Source organism: Myodes glareolus, chromosome 6, assembly GCF_982192425.1.
Source record: "Myodes glareolus chromosome 6, mMyoGla1.1, whole genome shotgun sequence".
NCBI lineage: Eukaryota > Metazoa > Chordata > Mammalia > Rodentia > Cricetidae > Myodes > Myodes glareolus.
The window spans coordinates 7214447-7234997 of record NC_142031.1 but is presented as its reverse complement, the minus strand read 5'-3'; the positions used below and the strand labels follow the sequence as shown (position 1 = coordinate 7234997).

Below are 20551 nucleotides of genomic sequence, written 5' to 3'. Positions count from 1 at the left end.
CTGAAACCCCTTGGTGGAGCCCGCGACAGTAGCCAGCTGCAATACTCGATCGATGGGGCTCTATGAGAAAGACAGTTACACACATCTGCTGGTCTCATTATAAACCATCACATCAGCGTTTTGGAGGGCAGCACAATGTGCTTACAAGTCATACATGTTTCTGTGTTTGTCAGCCCCACCGCCCATAACACTACAGAACATGGTCGTGTTTAAAGCTGACATACTAATTCCCAGTCTTCCAGACAGACCTCCCTTCCGTATTCTTTCCCTGGGCAGGAAGAGGCAACATCAGGTTTAGTTTCTCAGTTATACTCTGATCCCATTGGCCCTGTCTTTAAAGTTCCTCCCATATCTAGGACTGTAGCACCTTGAATATATCTTATCTCATCTAAAATACCCCCAGAGGGGCTGGAGAAGATGATTCAGGTTAAGAACACTTGGCTGTTCTTGAAGAGGACCTGGGTTAAGTTCCTAGCACCCATATGGCTCACAACCTCCTGTAACTCCAGTTCTGGGGTTCCAGCACCCACTCTGGCCTCCACAGGACTGCACATACGTGGTGCACATAAACTCATGCGGCAAATATGCATGTACATAAAAAGATCAAGCAACAAAACAAAAGTGGCCTCTCAAACATGAACTTGACCATTTCTTGCCACTGGGTCTGGTCCCCAGTCTCTCTTGCTGGACTATCCAGGTGACTATGTTTGCCCAGGCAATCTTATTTTAGCAGAGCTGAGGGAGGTCCCTTTCAGACCTTCACAATCCTGAAGTCCCATTTGCTGAGGGACAGTGGTGTCACTTGTATTTTAAATAAATGCTGATTGGCCAATAGCCAGGCAGGAAGTATAGGCAGGACAACGAGAATTCTGGGAAGAGGGAAGTTTCAGTCTGTAGTCGTCACCCAGATGAAGACTGCGGAAACCGGGCAGGACAGAAACTTCAGACAACACCAGTTCATCCCAGCAGCTGCTCATTTCCTTCTCTCTTGATAGAAAGTCTTGCGTCACTCTGAGAGGCTGGCATAGCAGTGCTTCCGAGCCTTCTGTGGAGGCTGAGGCAAGAAGATAGCTTGAGCCCAGGTGTTCAAGACCAGCTTGAGCAGCAGAGCCAAGCCCTGCTTTAAATTTCCCCATTGCTTGAGTATAGGGGTCTTCAGCCTGTTATTTGAATGTGCAGCGGCAGTGGCAGCAATCACCATTTCATGCCAGGGTCCCGTCTGCATTCACGGGATACAGAGCTGCCTGCTGCGTTTGCCCTGTGCTCTGTAGAAAAGTGAACTCCAGTCAGAAATGGGAGCATTTACATTGAATCAAAGATCGGCAGTTGGGATCATTTCACAACATATTTTTTAGTGCTGGAGAGAGGGCTCATCGGCTAAGAGTACACACAATTACCAGGACCTATTTTGGGTGACTCACAGTCACTGGTAACACCAGCTCCCCTGGGATCTGATGGCTCTGGCTCCCCATTACTTGTCTGCCTATACACATAAGTAAAAGTAGTGAAGATAAAGCTTTATAAAATAATACTAATAACCAAAGTATATTCATACTACAGTTTATTAGCCCATCCTAGGATGCTGGTTGGCATCACTGCCACCTAAGTTCTAACTCAGGGTGTGTCTCTATAATAGGGATCAATAAAGTTTTCCTTGAAGACCTCCACAGGGAGTGTTTTAAGTTCTGTAGTCCATAGGGCCCATGGCAATGGTGTAAACTGACAGAGAACTTAGCCATCACAGTGAAAAAATGACCCGAGACCTACGCGAATGAGCATGTCTGTGGTCCAAGCAAACATCACTGATGAAGATGGATGTTTGAATTTTAATGTAATTTTCTCATGCTCTGAAATACTATTTAAAATGGTAGGGCTGGAGAGATGGCTCAGTGGTTAAGAGCATTGCCTGCTCTTCCTAAGGTCCTGAGTTCAATTCCCAGCAACCACATGGTGGCTCACAACCATCTGTAATGAGGTCTGGTGCCCTCTTCTGGCCTGTAGACATACACACAGACAGAATATACATAATCAATCAATCAATCAATCAATCAATCTTCAAAAAAAAAATAAAATGGTAACAGTCAGCTAGGTGTGGTGGGGTGCTGCTGTAATCCAGGTACCCAGGAGCCTAAAGCAGGAGGATCATGGGCTGGCCTGGGCTACAGAGTAAGTTTCAGGCTAGCCTGGGGCTCATAGTAAGTTCCTGTCTCAGCTTGATGAAGTACTTTCAAAAAGGTAAAATCATTCTTTTAGTACACAGGCCTTTCAAAAAGGGGCAACCTGAATCTGGCCCTGATTCCATGGTCTGCCGAGTCTGGCCTCACAGTACCCTGGTCTCACAGTACCCCAGCCCCACGGCACCCCGGCCCCGCAGCACCCCGGCTTTGTAGTGGCCATGCAGGAGACCCTGCTATGGTGGTGGTCTGGGAAGCATTCTCCATGCAGTGTTGTGAGCCCTGGGTGTCCCATGTGACTAAGAAACTGAAGATTTAGTGTTAATTCATTTAAATGGATTTTAATTTAAATTTAACATTCCTCTGTGGCCAGCCTCTACCATGTTGGGCAGCCCTCATGATGGAGGAGGAGACATGGATGGGCAGCTTCTTGCTGCACGTTCACTGGAAGGAAATGGCCTGGAGTTGCCATGTGGCTTTAGTAACCACAGATGCATGCTGAGTGCTTGCTGTGTCTAGCAGGGTTTTAAGTTCCTTACACGTTCCCGCTCGCTGGATTCTCACTGTCAGTCAAGAAAATGGATAAGCCACAGTCTCATACGCCAGTGGAGACAAGTGAGCATTAGGTCATGAGGTTGTGTGAAATTCAAGGCACGAAAAAAACATAGTCTGACAGGCAGTGGTGGTGGTGCACATTTTAATCCCAGCACTCGGGAGGCAGAGGCAGGTGGATCTCTGTGTTTGAGGCCAGCCTGGTCTACAAGAGTTAGTTCCAGGACAGGCTCCAAAGCTAAAGAGAAACCATGTCTCGAAAAACGAAAAGAAGGTGACTCTCTGTAATGCTACAGTCCCAGAAGTAGCATCTTTTCTGTGGTGGGCACGGGGTGACAGCCAGTCACTACAGTGGTCATCCCTGCATGGTTGTGACCTAGTGTCTGTTCCCTTAACAGGCGCTTCCGTCTGTCGCTTAGGTCATGCACTTTAGACACAGTTTGTCAGTGGGGCGAAAGGCTAAACCCTTCAGCTCCAGACTTTTGTTCTGTAATTCTCATGTTGAGTTGAATGTTTCTAGAATCTTATTTGGAGAACTTGGTTTTAAAATAAGAATACAGGACAGATGTGGCGCATGCCTTTAATCCCAGCACTCGGGAGGCAAAGGCAGGCGGATCTGTGAGTTCGAGGCCAGCCTGGGCTACATAGTGAGACAATGTCTCCAAACAAATGAAAATGCATAGGTTTACTTATTGTCATCAGAAGAAAAGTCCTAAGACACATGGGGTGCTGAGAAGCCCTAGCAGCACTCCACCTCAAGTGAGCTCAGGTGCAGTTACCTAATAGCTTAGGGTTCAAAGTGGCGTGGGTGCAAGGACCGGGAGTTTCCTCCTTAACAGCTCTGGCAGCTGTCTACTGAGTGTGTTAGTGACGTAACAGTTGTGTAGCTGTCTACTGAGTGTGTTAATGACGTAACAGTTGTGCAGCTGTCTACTGAGTGTGTTAGTGACGTAACAGTTGTGCAGCTGTCTACTGAGTGTTAGTGACGTAACAGTTGTGCATCTATCTACTGAGTGTGTTAGTGACGTAACAGTTGTGCAGCTGTCTACCAGATGTGTTAGTGACGTAACAGTTGTGCAGCTGTCTACCAAATGTGTTAGTGACGTAACAGTTATGCAGCTATCTACTGAGTGTGTTAGTGACGTAACAGTTGTGCAGCTATCTACTGAGTGTGTTAGTGATGTAACAGTTGTGCAGCTGTCTACCAAATGTGTTAGTGACGTAACAGGTGTGCACCTGTCTACTGAGTGTGTTTCCAGCTCTTGTAAGAAATGTGTTGCACTTTTGACAATATCCTTGTTGTTCCGTCTTCAGCCTTTCCTGAATTACTGACATGGGTTTATCTTTTCTCCCTTTAGAGAGTTTTGAGGTGACAGTCACCAAAGAAGGTGATGAAGGGTTCTTTGTCTCCCTCTCATGAATATTAACCCACTAACTTGTTATAAAATTGGGAATCAGTCATTAAACAGAGCAACTGCCATGCCGTTCCCTTATTTATTCTCCTAGTTTTGTTTCATTTTTTTAAGTGTATTTATGGAAATTGTATGTAACCAGACCCTTGGTTAGAAATATCTAGAACTCAGACATCCATTTGAACTACATGAACAGGACTTGCTTGGGACAGTTTTCTAGTCACTGAACTTGTGGAAGTGTGCAGGCTTCTTTTCACGTGAAATGGCTTTGCAGCTTCACATTGCGTCAGAGCGTTAACCTTGTCCTCCCACGGGCGAGCATGGAACACGGAGCTTTCCAACCCGGACAGTTTAGCCGTAGTGACGTTGCCGGCTGGTGTCCCTCTTAGGTGAAGCCGGAACTGGGGAATCCTAGCGATTCCTCCCTGTGGCTGACAGTGGATGTCAGCCGTTGAAATGGATGCCTGAAACCTTGGTATTTCTACCCCTCTTCTTTAGCAGTTTGTTTTGATTCCCTGATTTAGCCAGGCTCATTGCACAGGAAGACTTGATCATTTTTTTTCCTTGACAGAATTTCTGTAATTCCGATGCTGGTCCCACATATCACACTTCTTCTCTCAACGCTTAGCTGTCCATTTTATTCTCTCTCTGGTCCAAACCCAAAGAACCGCCCAGTGCTCAGACCTGGGAGCCTGGTGTGCTCAGGCCTTGGCTGTTGCTTATGACGTCCTTGACCCTTGAGCCCCGGAAGTGCTCCTGTGGAATGCCTGTCTATGCTCTCTCTCTTGTATCCCTGCATGAATGGATGCAAAGTAAACCAGTTGCTTGGAAAGCCAGAATCCGCTTCTACTAAAGTCCCAGAACTCACCCGTGTTAAAGCACAGTGCCCCCCCGCTTTGTCCACGGACCCTACCAACCCCCCTGGCTGCTAAGTCGTTGTTGTTTATTTTCTTTGGGGGCGGGGGCACCGCGCAGAAGGTTCATGGGGCAGGGCACACTAACCTGCTCTGCTTTACTCCCCAGGTGAGATTTGTGACTTTAAAATTCACGGGCAGAATGTCCCCTTTGATGCCGTGGTGGTGGATAAGTCCACGGGGGAGGGACTAATCCGCTCTAAGGAGAAATTGGACTGTGAGCTGCAAAAAGACTACACGTTCACCATCCAGGCCTTCGACTGCGGAAAGGGACCTGATGGCACGGGCGTGAAAAAATCTCACAAGTAAGTCGAGCAAAGAGGGCCACCCAGTAGTGAGCGAGCATGGGGAGTGGCCACGGGGACCTGGAGGTCCCCGGTGCTCCGTCCGTGGTGTGAGATAGAGCAGGAAGAGTTCTATAGGGCTGCAGAGGGGTTGGGAGGGTCTTTAAGGGCGGGACTCCAGCTTGTGTGTCCTCTTCTTGTCTAGCTTCTAGGAAGGGCCTGCTAGGTAACAGGTTTTCACAAAGGAATGAGTGGTTTTACCCCACCGAGGATTCTTGGTAAAGAAACTAAAGCCCCACAGGGACAGTGACATGTGCTGTTACTGAGGCACTCGGAAGGCTGAGGTCTTAGGATCACAAAGTCAAGGACTGCCTGGGTAACACGGCAAGACCCTGTCTCTGGAGGAGGGGGCTGGGAGCGGGGACAGACACATGCTAACACTCTCACACAGCCCTATATTGAACTTTTTCCTGAGGAAAATGATTTTGTTATTCTTTTTGGGTTTTTTCGAGTCAGGGTTCTCTGTGTATCTATCCCTGACTGTCCCGGAACTCACAGAGATCCACCTGCCTCTGTCTCCTGAGTCCTGGGATTAAAGGTGTACGCCACCGTCACTGCTGGCTGAGTTTGTTATTCTTATCTTTTCTTGTAAACTCTAACCGCATAAGCTAGCTAACTCGTGGAGGAAGCTGAGAGGCCTCCGGGATTGTGTGGAGTCCACATGACCGGAGGTCACTGTAACAGAGAGGGCTCTAGAAGAACGGGTGTAGAATTCTAGGCTCTCCTTCAACACCAGGCCAATTGAATGCTGCTCAGCCTTAGTTCCTCGGTACATTGCTAAGGAAAGGGATGTGTGGGCAGCATGCTGTCGCAGGGAGGGCACCACATGGATGGGCCTGGATCGGGATGCTCTGAAAACGGGGTATGATGAACTAGTGGATTACTTCTCATTTTTACACAATGTGACATCCCTTTATTCATCTGAGAAGATTGTGTGTGTGCTGAGGGCAAAGCCTGAGCCTTGTGTGTGTCAGATGACACACACACAACTTTGCAACGGGCCTGTATTTCCAAAAGTTTTTATTTTGACCAAAAACTGATCCTGATCAGTAGGTAGCCCTTGAAGTCTATATAAGTGTCATTATTTGGAGACTGGTTCACCTGTCCGGAATGAAAAGCAGCCAGCAAGGCAGCAAAGGCCACCTCAGAACACCGTGTCTGTTCTGCTTATCCTTTGACAGTCCAGACACGGGCGAGGGTCCGACGGGTTCACTTGGAAAGTGGCAGCTAGGAGTGTCTCTCCTCTGTGTCTTCATTTGTGGAACCAGGGCTGGATGGTGTCCTTGCGGTGACCTCATCCTGCTCTGTAACAATTGGACGAATTTGTTTCTACCTGTGTGTGTGTGTGTGTGTGTGTGTGTGTGTGTGTGTGTATGAGAAAGAGAGACAGACAGACAGACAGACAGACATGTGCATGCGTGTGTGTTCACAGATGTATGGGAACACATGTATGCCTGCGTGTGGATGCCTGGAGTCCTCTTGATGTGCAGAGGCAGGTCTCTCCCATCTCAGGGAGTCTGGCTAGCCAGCTTGCCCTGCGTTCCTGTCCAGTCTCCCAGGGAACCACCACACCGGCCTCACATTTCCGTGGGTGCCGGCTCAGAACTTAGACTCGTGTGGCAAGTGCTTCATCCACTGAGCCATCTCTCTACCTCAGACTTTGTTTTAACTCATACAGTGAGACCTTTTCTCTATTTCTAACCCTTCTTCCCTTTGGCTGTAAAACTTTAAAATTCTGTGATAACACGTCTTGACGTTATGACCAGAGACTAAGTAGTATCTGGATTCCTCTCCCTTCCTCATGTCCTGCCCCCACTTTGGAGGAAAGTACAGTCTCCTCTGCTGCATCATGGATTTTCTAATTCTATTGCCTCAATTTTAGGGGACAGAAAAATCAGCCCAAGTCCTAATTTTAACATCCTGTTACTTCATGCCAAACTAAAAGAAATTGAATTTGGTTACATTTTGGCTTCCCTGTAGGAAGTTCATGAAGCAGCATCAGGAAAGGGGAATGTAGAAATTGGCAGAGTTGTTGCCTTTTGGGTAAAAGACAGAACAGAACCCCACACCAGATTTCTCCTCCTTGTCTAGAGCAACCGTCCACATCCAGGTGAACGACGTGAATGAGTATGCGCCTGTGTTCAAGGAGAAGTCCTACAAGGCAGCCGTGGTGGAGGGAAAGCAGCAGGGCAGCATCCTCAGGGTGGAGGCTGTGGACGCAGACTGCTCCCCACAGTTCAGCCAGATCTGCAGCTATGAGATCCTCACCCCAGATGTGCCGTTCACTGTGGACAAAGACGGTAAGAACGGGGGAGCCTGGTGAGTCAGTGACGGCAGATGGTGACCTGGGCTTCCCAGTGCTGGCAGAGCATCTGTGAGCCTGCAGGCTGCCCGGAGCCCTGCCTAGGGCCTGTGACTCATGCTTGACTTAACTCTGGAAGTTTGGGCTCTTTGGGACTCTCTTTCTCCTTTCCAAATCAAGTGACGGCCTCGTTTGACATGAACCTTCTTGCTTTCACCCTTGTGCACCTGAGTGTGTGGTCCCTTTAGGTATTCATTTTATGTTCTCCATTTGATTGGAATCTTTTACTACCCCTCCCCATCACTCCTCAATTTTGGTAATGCTGGGAATCCAGTCCAGGGCTTCGTACATGTTAAGCAAATATTCTCCCACTGGGCTACACTTCCTGCCCCTTCTGCCCCATCTTAAAGGTGAGCGTTGATTGATTAATTCTTTTAAGGAATCATTTTTGGTTATGTGTCTCTGTGCGGGTGTGTGCACGTGAGAGCAGGTGCACACGGGAGCCAGAGGTTTTGGATCCCCTGGAGCTGGAGTCACAGGCGCTTGTGAGCCCCTTGCTGTGGGTTCTGGGAGTGGAACTCTGATCCCCTGGAAGAGCGGTGTGTGCTCCTAACTGCTGAGCCATCTCTCACCCTCCTTAGTTTACTTCTGAGATAGGCTCTTCCCGTGCAGCCTCGGCTGGCCTCACGCCTCTTGTCCTCCTGCCTTGGCCTTCTGACTGCGGGGATTATAGCTAAGATGAGGATCACACTGCTTCCGCCAGAACCTTTCTCCTAGGAGCCGACAGGAGCAATGCAAGAGCTCGACCTCTTTCTACCGGGGCTGCTGCTTTGTTGTTGTGTTGCAAGACAGGGTTTCTCTGTGTAGCCCTGGTTGTCCTGGAACTAACTCTATAGACCAGGCTGGCTTCGAACTCAGAGATTCCCCCTATCCCTGGCTTCCTAGTGCTAGGATTAAAGGCTTGCACCACCACTGTCCAGCCATGGTAATAACATTATAAATTAGTGTGCACTTTGATGGAATTGTGGTTGTGTGAAACTTTGTAGGGTCTGGAGAGATGGCCGTGTGGTTACAGCACTGGCTGCTCCTGCAGAGGACCTGTATTCAGTTTCAGCGCTCACATCAGGCTGCTTACGACTGCCTGCAACTCTAGGTCCAAGGACTCCAACACCCTCTTCGGGCATCTAAGGGAACCAAGCATGCAAGTGGTTTGTTTACATACATACATGCAGGTACTCACACATATACACAAAATAAAAAAACTTTAAAACAAAAAAAAGACATTTTCACTCACTTTTGAACAAAAGGATGCCTCTTCCTAAGCAAGAGGACAAAGTGGGGGAGAATTTCTTTCCCTCTCCCCCTTTTCCTCCTTTTCCCTCCCTCCCTTCCTCCCTCCCTCCCTTCCTCCCTCCCTTCCTCCCTCCCTCCCTTCCTCCCTCCCTTCCTCCCTCCTTTTTGGTCCTAGGGCAGCATCTGAGGTCGCACCTCACAGGTGGTAACCTTGGGTCCCATTGGTTTATTTGTTTGTTGAGGGAAGATAGAATTTCTCGCAGCCCAGGCTAGCTTTGCACTTGGCGTGTAGCTCAGGACGACCCTAAACTTTTAATCCTCCTGCCTCCACCTCCCACGTGCCGGGCTATAGGCGTGTACCCCAGCTTGGTAAGGAGTGCTGGGCATCAGAGCTAGTACTTCATTCTGCCAGCAGAATTGTGTCCCCAGCCCTCAACTTTTTTTTCTTTGGCAAAATTAATCTTTCAGCATAAATATTTAATGAAGCTTGACCTCATTGTTAGCATTTAAGGTATTTAAACTGTTTGTCTTTTTTTATTCTTACATGCAAAGCAGTAAATGTTGATATAAAATCAGGGCAGGTGAGGTGGCATAAACTTGTCACATAAACCTGATGACCCGACTTCTGTCCCCAGAGCCATGGTGGGAGGAGAGAACTCGCTCCTGGAAGATGTCCTTGGACCTCCACACATGTGAGGAGGCGTGGTGTACCCACACATGCACTCAAATAAAAGTGTTTCTAAAAAGCTGGCTGTGGTGGCGCATGCCCTTAATCCCAGTATTGGGGAGGCAGAGGTAGACAGAGCTCTCTGAGTTCTAGGCTAGCCTGGCCTACATGTGAGTCCCAGGACAACCAAGATTGCATGAGACCATGTCTCAAAAAAAAAAAAATTAAAAAGAATTTTTAAAACCAGTATAGAAGCTGCAGGGATAGGGGTCAGAGTACTCACTACACAGGAGGACTGGCTGTGTGCGCTCACACTGCGCTCGAACGCTGGAGCATGGCCTCGGCGAGTTCTGCGGCCAAGGGAGGATGGAGGAGTGTGTGACCGCAGGACTGAGTTTATTTCAGGTCGTGTCAGTCTTGTACCACACAAGTAAAGATGGTTCTCATCGCCACTTTCCCTCTCTGCCAGGCTACATTAAAAACACAGAGAAGCTGAACTATGGCAAAGAGCACCAGTATAAGCTCACGGTCACGGCCTACGACTGTGGGAAGAAAAGAGCCACGGAAGATGTCCTGGTGAAGATCAGCGTGAAGCCCACCTGCAGCCCCGGGTGGCAGGGTGAGCTCCAGTCTCTCTGCTTCCGCCCCCATTCTCAAAATGTACGTGCCGTTAAAGCATAAATGTGAGCTTTCTTTTTTCTCCCCCACACCCATCCGTGGGCCAACACAGGCTGGAGCAACAGGATTGAATATGAGCCTGGCACGGGGGCTTTGGCTGTCTTCCCAAGCATCCACTTGGAGACCTGTGATGAGCCCGTGGCCTCAGTACAGGTCACGGTGGAGCTGGAGACCAGCCACATCGGGAAAGGCTGCGACCGAGACACCTACTCTGAGAAGTCCCTTCACCGGCTCTGTGGTAAGGAGGTCTGGTGTCTGGAGCCCTCAGGCTTCAGGGAAGACAGGAACCCGTCAGACCCTTGCCTGTGTCTGGGCTGTCAAAGGATAAGCAGAACAGACACGGTGTTCTGAGGTGGCCTTTGCTGCCTTGCTGGCTGCTTTTCATTCCGGACAGGCTCCCAGGCAAACACAAACCCTGGAGACTCTCTCCAGAGTGCTGCGTGTGTGTGCACTGAAGAGCTCATAATTTGAAGAATTTAACCCATTGAGAATCATCCAAGTGCAGATGATGTAAGAATAAGGAGGCGGGCTTCGGAATATGCTCTGGAGTTCAGCTACTCAGAAGGTTGAGGCAGAGCATCATTTGAACCTAGGAGTTCTGGTACAGCCTGGGAAATAGAGGGCACACCATTTCAGAGGCCCATGCTTTTCCTAATGCATGAGGCTCTGAGTTTGATCCCCAGCGCCAGGAAGAAAGAGCAAAAAAACTTACCCTGACAGCTGCAAAATCTTTTCTCTACTCTTTTTAAAAAATTACTTTTATTTATTTTATACGTGTGGGTGCATGTTGCCACGGTGGTCTGTGAAAGTCAGAGGGTAGGTAGTGAGGTAGTCGCTTTTCTCCTCCCCACGTGGTTGCCAGGTTTGGTGTTGCCTTTGCCTGTACTGAGCTGTCTTACTGCCTCCCTCTCCCTGCTCTTTGGCTCAGTAATTCCAGTTCTAGATGTTTATCCTAAGAACAGAATCATCACACACATACATGCTCCTTGAGGACAGGTGTGTAATGAAGGAGTTTGGGATAACAGTCAGGGTCCACCAGTGGGAGGACTAAGTAAATCCCAGTGTATCTGCGCAGTGAAACGCCACACAGCCACACAGCCACTCCGAGTGCAGACTCAGCAGGCCTCCAGCTAAGTAAAAAACGCTCTGTGAGCGGGTGAGGACTCAGTGGTTGAGAACACTGGCTGTTCCGGGTGTGGTAGCTCACTAGGTTTGTAACTCCAGTTACAGGAGCTTTGGCGCCCTCTTTTGACCTCCTTGGACATAAGCCATGCAATGTCCAAGAGGTGCACAGACATACATGCAGAAAAAACACTTGTGCACATAAAATCAAAATAAATAAACAACCCTCTGGGCTAGAGAGATAGCTCAGTGGGTAAGGCACTTGCTGTACAGTGTGAGGATCAGGGTTTAGATCCCCAGAACCCACTCAGTGCCAAATGGGTGGAGTGGCCCACCTAGTCATATTGGTAGCTCTGGGTTTGATTGAGTGACCTGCCTCACTGAATAAGGTAAAGGTAACTGAGGAGGATTCCTTCACATGTGTCCACACCCGTACACATGTTTGCCCAAACACATGCAAACATGCATGTACACATAACATATATATAACATATATAACATATATATAACATATATATATATAACATACCACTAACATATGTAAATGAAGAAGAAACTTTATATGTTCGTTTAAAAAGGACTAGAAGTGTTTATACACAAAAATGGTGTCTATTTGGGTGGGAACATAAAAGTTACGTTGTTATTGTGTTTGTTTTGAGGCAGGGCCTACTGCATAGCTCTGGCTAGCCTGGAACTCAGTAACGGAATAGACTAACTTTGAACTCACAAAGGTTTGCCTTTGCTGGTGCTGGGATTAAAGGCGTGTGCACCATGCCTAACTGTGTTTTATCTTCTTCATCCTTCATCCTTCATCCTTCAAACAAAAAACCACAGTCTGTATTTGTATCTGTGTTGCTTTTGTTTTGTCTTATTCTGTAGCCCAGGCAAGCTTTGATTTGGCAATCTTCCTGCCTCTGCCTCCCCAGTGCTGGGATTACCGATGTGTATATTACATTTTTTTTTAAGAAAAAAAATTTCTTGGACTGGAGAGATGGCTCAGTGGTTAAGAGCATTACCTGCTCTTCCAGAGGTCCTGAGTTCAATTCCCAGCAACCACATGGTGGCTCACAGCCATCTGTAGCGAGATCTGGTCCCCTCTTCTGGTGTGCAGGCAGAACACTGTATACATAATAAATAAATAAATAAATAAATCTAAAAAAAAATTCCTTGTTTTTTAGGAAAAGCGAAATCAAACCAGGAAGCATTCTAAGTTTAAGCTGAGAGACACCCTTAGCGTGGCCCCGAGCCACTTGCAAGCATTCCATTCTCCATGGAACTGACTCTCATGTCTCTGTGGTTTCAGGGGCTGCAGCTGGCACCTCAGAGCTGCTCCCTTCCCCGAGCAGCTCCCTGAACTGGACTGCTGGCCTCCCCACCGACAACGGCCATGACAGCGACCAGGTCTTTGAGTTCAATGGCACTCAGGCAGTGAGAATCCCGGATGGCGTTGTGTCCCTCGACCCCAAAGAGCCCTTTACGATTTCTGTGTGGATGCGGCATGGGCCTTTTGGCCGGAAGAAGGAGACAATTCTCTGCAGTTCAGACAAAACAGGTTGGTCGCATCCCTGCGCCGGCTGCTATTCTTCCGTGTCCTCTCACAGGGACAGTTCCTCCATAGATAATGCTCTCTATTTTATACTGGGGACACTTTGTCCTTAGAGAGACAGCACCAGCCTGGGGGATTTATCCTGAGTTCTCAGTAAAACCCATGTGTGTTTGTTCCTAGCCCCTGTCTTGGCTCAGCTAGAGGTTCATTTATGCAGATAAAACATGTCTTTAAATCTACTCAAGAAACTGCCCTTTCCCCCCGCTGGGGCCTGGAGGCGGCAGTTCACCCATAGACACTGTCTTTGCAGACATGAACCGACACCATTACTCGCTGTATGTCCATGGGTGCAGACTGATTTTCCTCCTCCGTCAGGACCCGTCAGAGGAGAAGAAATACAGGCCTGCAGAGTTCCACTGGAAGTTGAACCAGGTGAGTAAATAGAAACCTTGCCAGGTGTCAACCTCTCGGGATGTGACTGTCTGCAGGACATCATGGTTTGTGTATCTGTGGGTCACAAGACAGCAAATCAGACCCACTTAACTCCTTCCTGCCAAAGCCCACCTTTTCCCGTGTGTTCATTTTATGGCAAAATAATAGTGTAAATATTATCTTCTTTGTGGACCAGAAAGATGACTCACCAGGTAAAGGGACTTGCCACCAGGCCTGACAACCTGATTTTGGTCCCCAGAACACATGCACATGATGGAGGGGGAGGACTGCCTCCCACAAGTTACCTTCTGATGTGCACACGTCATGGCACATGTGTACATGCACATACTCATTTCCAAAGTTAAATGTGAAAAAGAATATGTGATTTAAGCTGAAAATACAGTTGTGTTGTATTGAGTGTGGAAATGGCACTGAAACCCTCCTGTTTAACTTCCTGGTCACTGAGCAGGCACCACCGTGTGGTTGTATGTGGTTTTGGGGATTGCTGCCAGGGCCCTGTGTGTGGCCCTTCCCTCAGCCTGCCTGTCTGTGTGGATGAGCAGTTGACAAAGAACATGCACTCACTGTCGTGCGCCCTTTTCTGAGACCGATGATTATTATCCTGTCTCAGAAGCGAATGGCTGGCACTCGGGAGCAGAGGCAGATGCCATTGAGCCCCAGTCTAGTTTGAGAACAGTCTGGGCTACATAGTGAAACCCTGCCACAAAAAGGGGGTTAGGGGAGGGAATAGCTAATTGATAGCCTGACCCAGTTTTTAGGAGGTAAATGTCCAGCTTGCTGCTAGGGAGACTTGTGGATGCCACTAAGGGTAGAGAATTGCTCAGCCCTTGTAGCATCCCTGGTTTGTGGCGATTTGAAATGCCCCAGCGATGATGAAATTGACCTGCCCCTTTCTGGTGGGATGTGTTTGCTAAATACTTTCTTGCTAGATTTTTTAAAATCCTTTTCTTTTCAGGAAGTCATTCCTGACACATGACTCATTTCCCACATCCTGCTGTTGCTCAGGGTTGCGTCTTCGGCTGCACAGCTGGTTGACACGTCACGCTTTCTTTGCCTTGACTAGGTCTGCGACGAGGACTGGCACCACTTTGTCCTTAACGTGGAATTCCCAAGTGTGACTCTCTATGTGGATGGTGTGTCTCATGAGCCTTTCTCTGTGACAGAGGATTACCCACTTCATCCAACCGGGATAGAGACTCAGCTCGTGGTCGGAGCTTGCTGGCAAGGTAACAGTTGCTGGCCTCCCATCCCCCGGCCCTGGGAACTAACACCTCCTTGCTGCGTTTTGACTATGTCGGGGTCAGATTCTTAGTAGCTCTTTTCTTTACCCACGTGTCCTTGTGTCTGTGTGCAGCCTTTTAGAGGACACGACTAATGTCATCGGTGGTTGATGTCACCTTTCTTGAACCCGAGAACAGTGACATACAGGGAAAGCATGATTAGGAAACTAGCATATCAATCAATCTGATTATTAATTATTGATGTCTGTGAAGCGACAGAAATTTGGAGGATACAGAAGAGTCTGGGCTGTAGGCCTCTATAGTACTTAGCCCTTGGTAGCTCAGCAGGAACCTGGTTGAGTGGGGGAGAATTTGGAGAGACCAGGTTGCAAACCACTGCCTTGAACAATATATATTTGCAGAATCTCAGGCAGCCAGGTAAGTTGAAACAGTGGCCAGCACACTGAAGACTTGGAACTTGTGCAGTGATACCCATGATGCCCTGTTAATGGGCGAGACAAAGCTTTAACGGCAGAGCCAGAAAAGACCAGAATTTGAAAGGGCGTTGGGGACAGTGTGCGGCTCCCTGCTCTGTGTGCAGAGATGAGAAAAGACCCATGATTCTGCTGGTGACAGGTCACAGTCACCGCCCACTGCTGTGGTTGTAGCCTATATTTATAGCCAAAGGGAATAAGTTAGTGGGAATGAACATTAGCTGTCCAAGTTCATGGAGCGTCAGTGTGCCCTCCTGTGACCCTTGGACCCCGCATCATTTCAGGGTGCTGCACCATCACTGGGTGCTAGATGACCAGACCTAAGATAGATTTTTCTCTCCGTGGGAAGATAGAACCTTGACTTTGGTTAGAAAAGTATAAATGAATCTAATTCCCAAATTTATTTTAGGAGAACTTGAATTTCATAGTTTCTCTCTGAATTCTTTCAGACACAGAGGAATATTCTAGCATGTTGAGGTGACCCTCTTCAGTAGCTCCCAGGGTTACTGCTGCTTTACACACGTGCCTGTGAGAAAATGGGATGTGAAGCCAAAGGCACACAGACAGTTTAAGTTCAAATGTGGTGTAAGAATCAAAACACAAGCCCAGCCGGAACTGAACTTTCTATTCTGGCGTTTCATTGTTTTGGTTAAATGGGCCGCCCTGCATTGTCGGGCCTTCTCTGGTCACGGTGGTGCTGCTGTGAAGTAGCAAGTGATTTCATCTTTTCTCTCTTTTGACTTCAACTGTTGTAGCCTTTTCAACCTGACAGCCATTTCTATACCAGACCAACACACATTCTTTTTTCTTTCTTCTACTTTTTAACATTTTATGTGTTGTAGATGTTTTGACCTGTACGTATGCCTGTGCACCAGGCACGTACCTAGTGCCTATGGAAGCCAGAAGAGGTCCAGGTCCCCTGGAATCAGTGCAGTAGATGGTTGTAGGCCACCCCAGGGGTTCTGGGAATTGAACTTAGGACCTCTGGAAGAGCAGCTAGTGCCCTTAACCACTGAACTGTACTCTAGCCCCTACCAACACGAGTTGTTTAAAATTCAGTGCACACACAGGAAGGTGCCTTCTGTCTTTTAGTGACAGAAGGCCACTCACTGCCAATGCACAGTGGGAAGGGTGGGCCCTAGGCAGCAGCAGCTCTAACTGTCATAGACAGATCACAGTGGGTGGCCATGGAGGTGCAAAATGGCTTCACAGGTCTGGCATCACCCCAAGACGCATCTCCACACTTGGTGCCTAGGGGGATACCTAGGCAGACTGTAGTGGCCATTGTGGAGGCTGGAGAGATGGTTCAGTGGTTAAGAGCACTGGCTGTTCTTCCAGAGGTCCCAAGTTCAGTTCCCAGCAACCACATGGTTGTTCACAACCATCTGTAATGAGATCTGGCACCCTCTTCTGGCGTGCAGGCAGATCACTGTATTCATAATAAAAAACCAAATCTTTAAAGAGTGTGTGGGTTCTGTGCCCAGCCATGGGTGTGTGTCCACCAGCAGAGCTTCAGATTTTGTGCCCTGATCTGCAGCTGTAGAGGCTGTGGCTGCTGAGTGCCCAGGCCTGCTGCAGGTCGTTTATCTGAGTGAGACCCTTAGCCTCTCTGAGTGTCCTCTTTCTCTGTCATCTAAAGTCCAGAAAGTAAGACACACGTGTTTGTATGTGCTACGCTCTGGACCCTGGTGCGGGCCCTCCCGTTTTGTCCGTGTGTTCTGCTTCCCTGTTTGGAGGGAAGAAGCTAATGGTCCAGGAGCCAGCGCCACTGCCGGCCAGACCTCCTGGGAACGTGTTGTTTGTTCTGCTAAGCAGATAATGAATTTGGTGTGCCTGCTTTTTTTGCCTTAACTTGAATCTGGTTTGTGTTCTGGCAAGGAGAAGAGGTGATGGTGCATAAAAGAAAAGCCCTCACATGAAGCGTTGGAGGGGTCACTTCTGGGGAAATGTCATCCAGGTGAAACTCGTCCCTGATGTCAAGAGGGACTTTGTTTTCTGGGACTCATGTTTGGCTGCTGGCGCTTGAGGTGAAGGCCTAACCTCTCGGTCTTGTCTGCTGTCTCTGTCTTGCCTTTGCAGAGTATGCAGGAGTTGAGAGCGGCAATGAGACTGAGCCTGTGACTATGGCCTCCGCAGGTTGCTGGACACCCCTACCCCACCCCACCCCCTTTCACTATAGTGTTTCCTTTAAAGATGGGACATTGATTCATTTCACCTGTCGCATGAGACGAGCAAATTGCATTTTGATCCTGGACACCATTTCAGCTGCTTGCCCACATCGAGCTTCCTCATTGCTCCTGGGACTTCCTTATCTGCCCCTGTCGACCCTGCACCCCCCATGGCTGCACTTCGGGGGATGTTAGTGCCTCCAGTTCCCCACTGCCACAGAACAGGAAAAGAGTTTTTCCGTTGTCTGTCACGATTGATACTGAATTCTAAACAGAAATAGCAGTCCCTAGGGATGACTTGCCAGGCCAGGGCCCTGTTCTTCGTTAGGGTAAATGCCAGCGGTAGTTTGTGGCGCTTTGTTGTGGGCTGCCAAGGTCTCTCCTCTGGGGTTTGGTTTTCTTCTTTAGTCTTCCCTGTCATCCTCAGAGACAGAGCTCAACAAGAGAGCTTCCTGAGGGCAAAGATGGCTCCGTGTGCGAAGCCCTTGCTATGCAAGCGTGGAGACGAGAGTTCAGAGCCCTAGCACCTGTGTAGATGCCATGTGAGCCTGGCACCAGCTTGTAATTCTGTTGATTAGAAGGGATTGCCTGAGCAAGCCAGCTAGTTAGACTAGCTCTGTAGGCGAGCTCTGGGCTCACCAAGAGGCCTGCCTCAAGGAGAAGGTAGAGAGCAGCGAAGGAAGATTGCCAGCGTCAGCCTCAGCTCTCTCCCCACACATGCACACACATGTACCCAAATACATATGAGCATGCATGCTGTACATGTATGCATGTACACACAGTATGCATATGCATGTGAATGCTGTATACTTGCGCATGTACACACAAATCTCCCTAGAAGGCCTTAAATGCTTTTCCGTATGGACTCTGAGCATCCCAGAGTTCCTGCCTTCACCCCCCCACCCAAGTCTCGTGTCTTCAGAGTCAGGGAAAGCATCCCGCAGGGTGCTCAGCCAAGTAGGTGTTAGTAGATGAACAGCTAGTTGGTCATAGTACTGGGTTGGTCACCATCATTAGAGAGTAGCCAGATAGAGAAGAAGGGGCCCCTGGGCATCTAGGCTCTGGATGAGGGAACCCCCACCCCAAGCTTCTCTCTTCTCCAGGCCATGTGCATGATCATAAACAATTTAATTTTTTCATTGCGCTTCCATGTAGATTGCAAGGCTAACAGGGTTTGGTCTGAACTAACTTGCATGTCCATCCATCAAGCTGCCAGCACTGGTAACAGCCTGAGCCATAACCAAGAGCTGCTAGCTTCAAGCCTAACGTCCCGCCTCCTCCTGTCCCCCAGGTGGTGACCTGCACATGACACAGTTTTTCCGAGGTAACCTGGCCGGCCTCACAATCCGTTCTGGGAAGCTGGCGGATAAGAAAGTGATTGACTGTCTGTATACCTGCAAGGAAGGGCTGGACTTGCAGGTCCCTGAGGATGGCAGCAGAGGCATGCAGGTAAGCGTCACCCCAACTCACCCTTAGCCTAGCCCGCTAGGAGTGGGGCCGCCAGGGTAAGGCAGAGGTGGGTGAAGGGACTTTTTTGGTTTTGGTTTTGTTATTCGAGGCAGGGTTTCTCTGTGTATCCCTGGCTGCCTGGAACTCATACTGTAGACCAGACTGGCCTCAGAGATCACCTGCCTCTGCCTCCTGGGTGCCTTCATCTGGCTGGGGGTGGAGGGATTTTACTCTATGTAGAGTCTTATTCCTGGGGACTAGAGAGCTCAGCGATTCAGTCGGGCTGATCGCTCCACCGTCTCTCACGGCTTCGGCTCCTCTCTGCTGCAACCTTGTTCCCAACGCTAGTGTAATGATTTCAGATCCACGCAAGCTCCAGTCAGGCGGTGTTGACCTTGGAGGGAGATGATGTTGCTGAGCTGGATAAGGCCTTGCAGCACGTTTCCTATCTGAACTCAAGGCAGTTCCCCACGCCCGGCATCCGCAGACTCAGAATCACCAGCACGGTCAAGTAAGTCCTGACCGGAAGCAGGGAGTGTGTTTCCACTTCACTGACCTGTGGGCAGAGTGTGTGTGTGCCCTTAGACTTGCCTTCCCCTCTAAGGGAGGGTGAGTCATTACTTCATCTTTGCAAAGCCTGAGAGAGGAATTAAATTTTTCCCGACCACAATGGGAAGTGCGTTCCTGGAACGGCCACCCTGTCCCCCCCGAGCCTCACACAAACCTTTGATGGGTGCCAGCCTCACAGCTCTCAAAGCCTTCAGTCTTCCTTCTCCCGCTCCCCACTTCCCTGACAGGTGTTTTAATGAGGCGGCGTGCATCGAGGTGCCCCCAGTTGAAGGCTACGTGATGGTTTTGCAGCCAGAGGAGCCCAAGATCAGCCTGAGTGGGGTCCACCACTTTGCCCGGGCAGCTTCTGAGTTTGAGAGCCCAGAGGGCGTTTCCCTCTTCCCCGAGCTCCGAATCATCAGCACCATCACCAGAGAAGTGGAGCCTGAGGGGGACGGGGCTGAGGACCCCACAGGTAACAGCTGTACCTGGGCCTGCCAGCCCCTCATGGGCCCTTTTTCTGTGCGGTTCTGGGGCTTAATGTCTTTGTACTTGAGTCTGCTTCTGAAACCTGGCTGCGGGTAGAGTCTTTACATCGCTTTCTGGTCAGACATCAGATTTTAAGATGTAGCTTGAGGGTCAGCCCACAGGAAGACAATGTCCCCACCATTCTTACTGGGGACTCACTAAGTTCTATTTATCACCTGAGCTGTTTCTGGGCCTGGGACCCGGGCCTTCAACATGCTAGCCATATGCTCCACCACTGCCTACAACCCCAGTGCTCCACGTCTTGACAATGACTCCTTGCTTCATTCTCAGTCCCTAGACTCTGGCTGTGAGCCTGAGATGTGGCCGGGAATTGGGGTTGACTGGCATTGCCCACCCCATAGCCTCTGCAATTTCTGGTTGGCCATTTCTGCAGTTCAAGAGTCCCTGGTGTCAGAGGAAATTGTGCATGACCTGGACACCTGCGAGGTCACAGTAGAAGGGGAGGAGCTGAACCCAGAGCAGGAAAGTCTGGAGGTGGATGCAGCCCGTCTCCAGCAGAAGGGCATCGAAGTGAGCCACTCCGACCTGGGCGTGGTCTTTACAGGTGAGGGGCTGGAGCTGAGCAGAGGGTGACATGGGAAGGGGAGGCTCTTGCTGCCTGCAGAGGTGGACTGACACATTCACTTCACACCTCTGCCCTTCTGCACACGGTGGGGGGGGATGGG

General features: G+C 49.3%; 1 protein-coding gene across 4 annotated transcripts in view; it reads left to right on the top strand.

Annotated features, from left to right (window-relative positions):
• Positions 1-20551, top strand: part of Clstn1 (calsyntenin 1) — a 65119-nt gene that overhangs the window by 40713 nt on the left and 3855 nt on the right. The window contains exons 3-15 of one of the 4 annotated variants that reach the window (XM_085690259.2): positions 4085-4114; positions 5162-5357; positions 7488-7696; positions 10128-10277; positions 10389-10574; positions 12762-13010; positions 13315-13436; positions 14521-14683; positions 17251-17307; positions 18631-18788; positions 19151-19299; positions 19586-19812; positions 20260-20430. In XM_085690259.2, coding sequence (XP_085546385.2) covers positions 4085-4114; positions 5162-5357; positions 7488-7696; positions 10128-10277; positions 10389-10574; positions 12762-13010; positions 13315-13436; positions 14521-14683; positions 17251-17307; positions 18631-18788; positions 19151-19299; positions 19586-19812; positions 20260-20430 — 2067 coding nt within the window. The remainder of the gene's footprint in view (positions 1-4084; positions 4115-5161; positions 5358-7487; positions 7697-10127; positions 10278-10388; positions 10575-12761; positions 13011-13314; positions 13437-14520; positions 14684-17250; positions 17308-18630; positions 18789-19150; positions 19300-19585; positions 19813-20259; positions 20431-20551) is intronic. The other 3 variants (XM_087906867.1, XM_085690260.2, XM_087906868.1) reach the window with 3 other exon arrangements.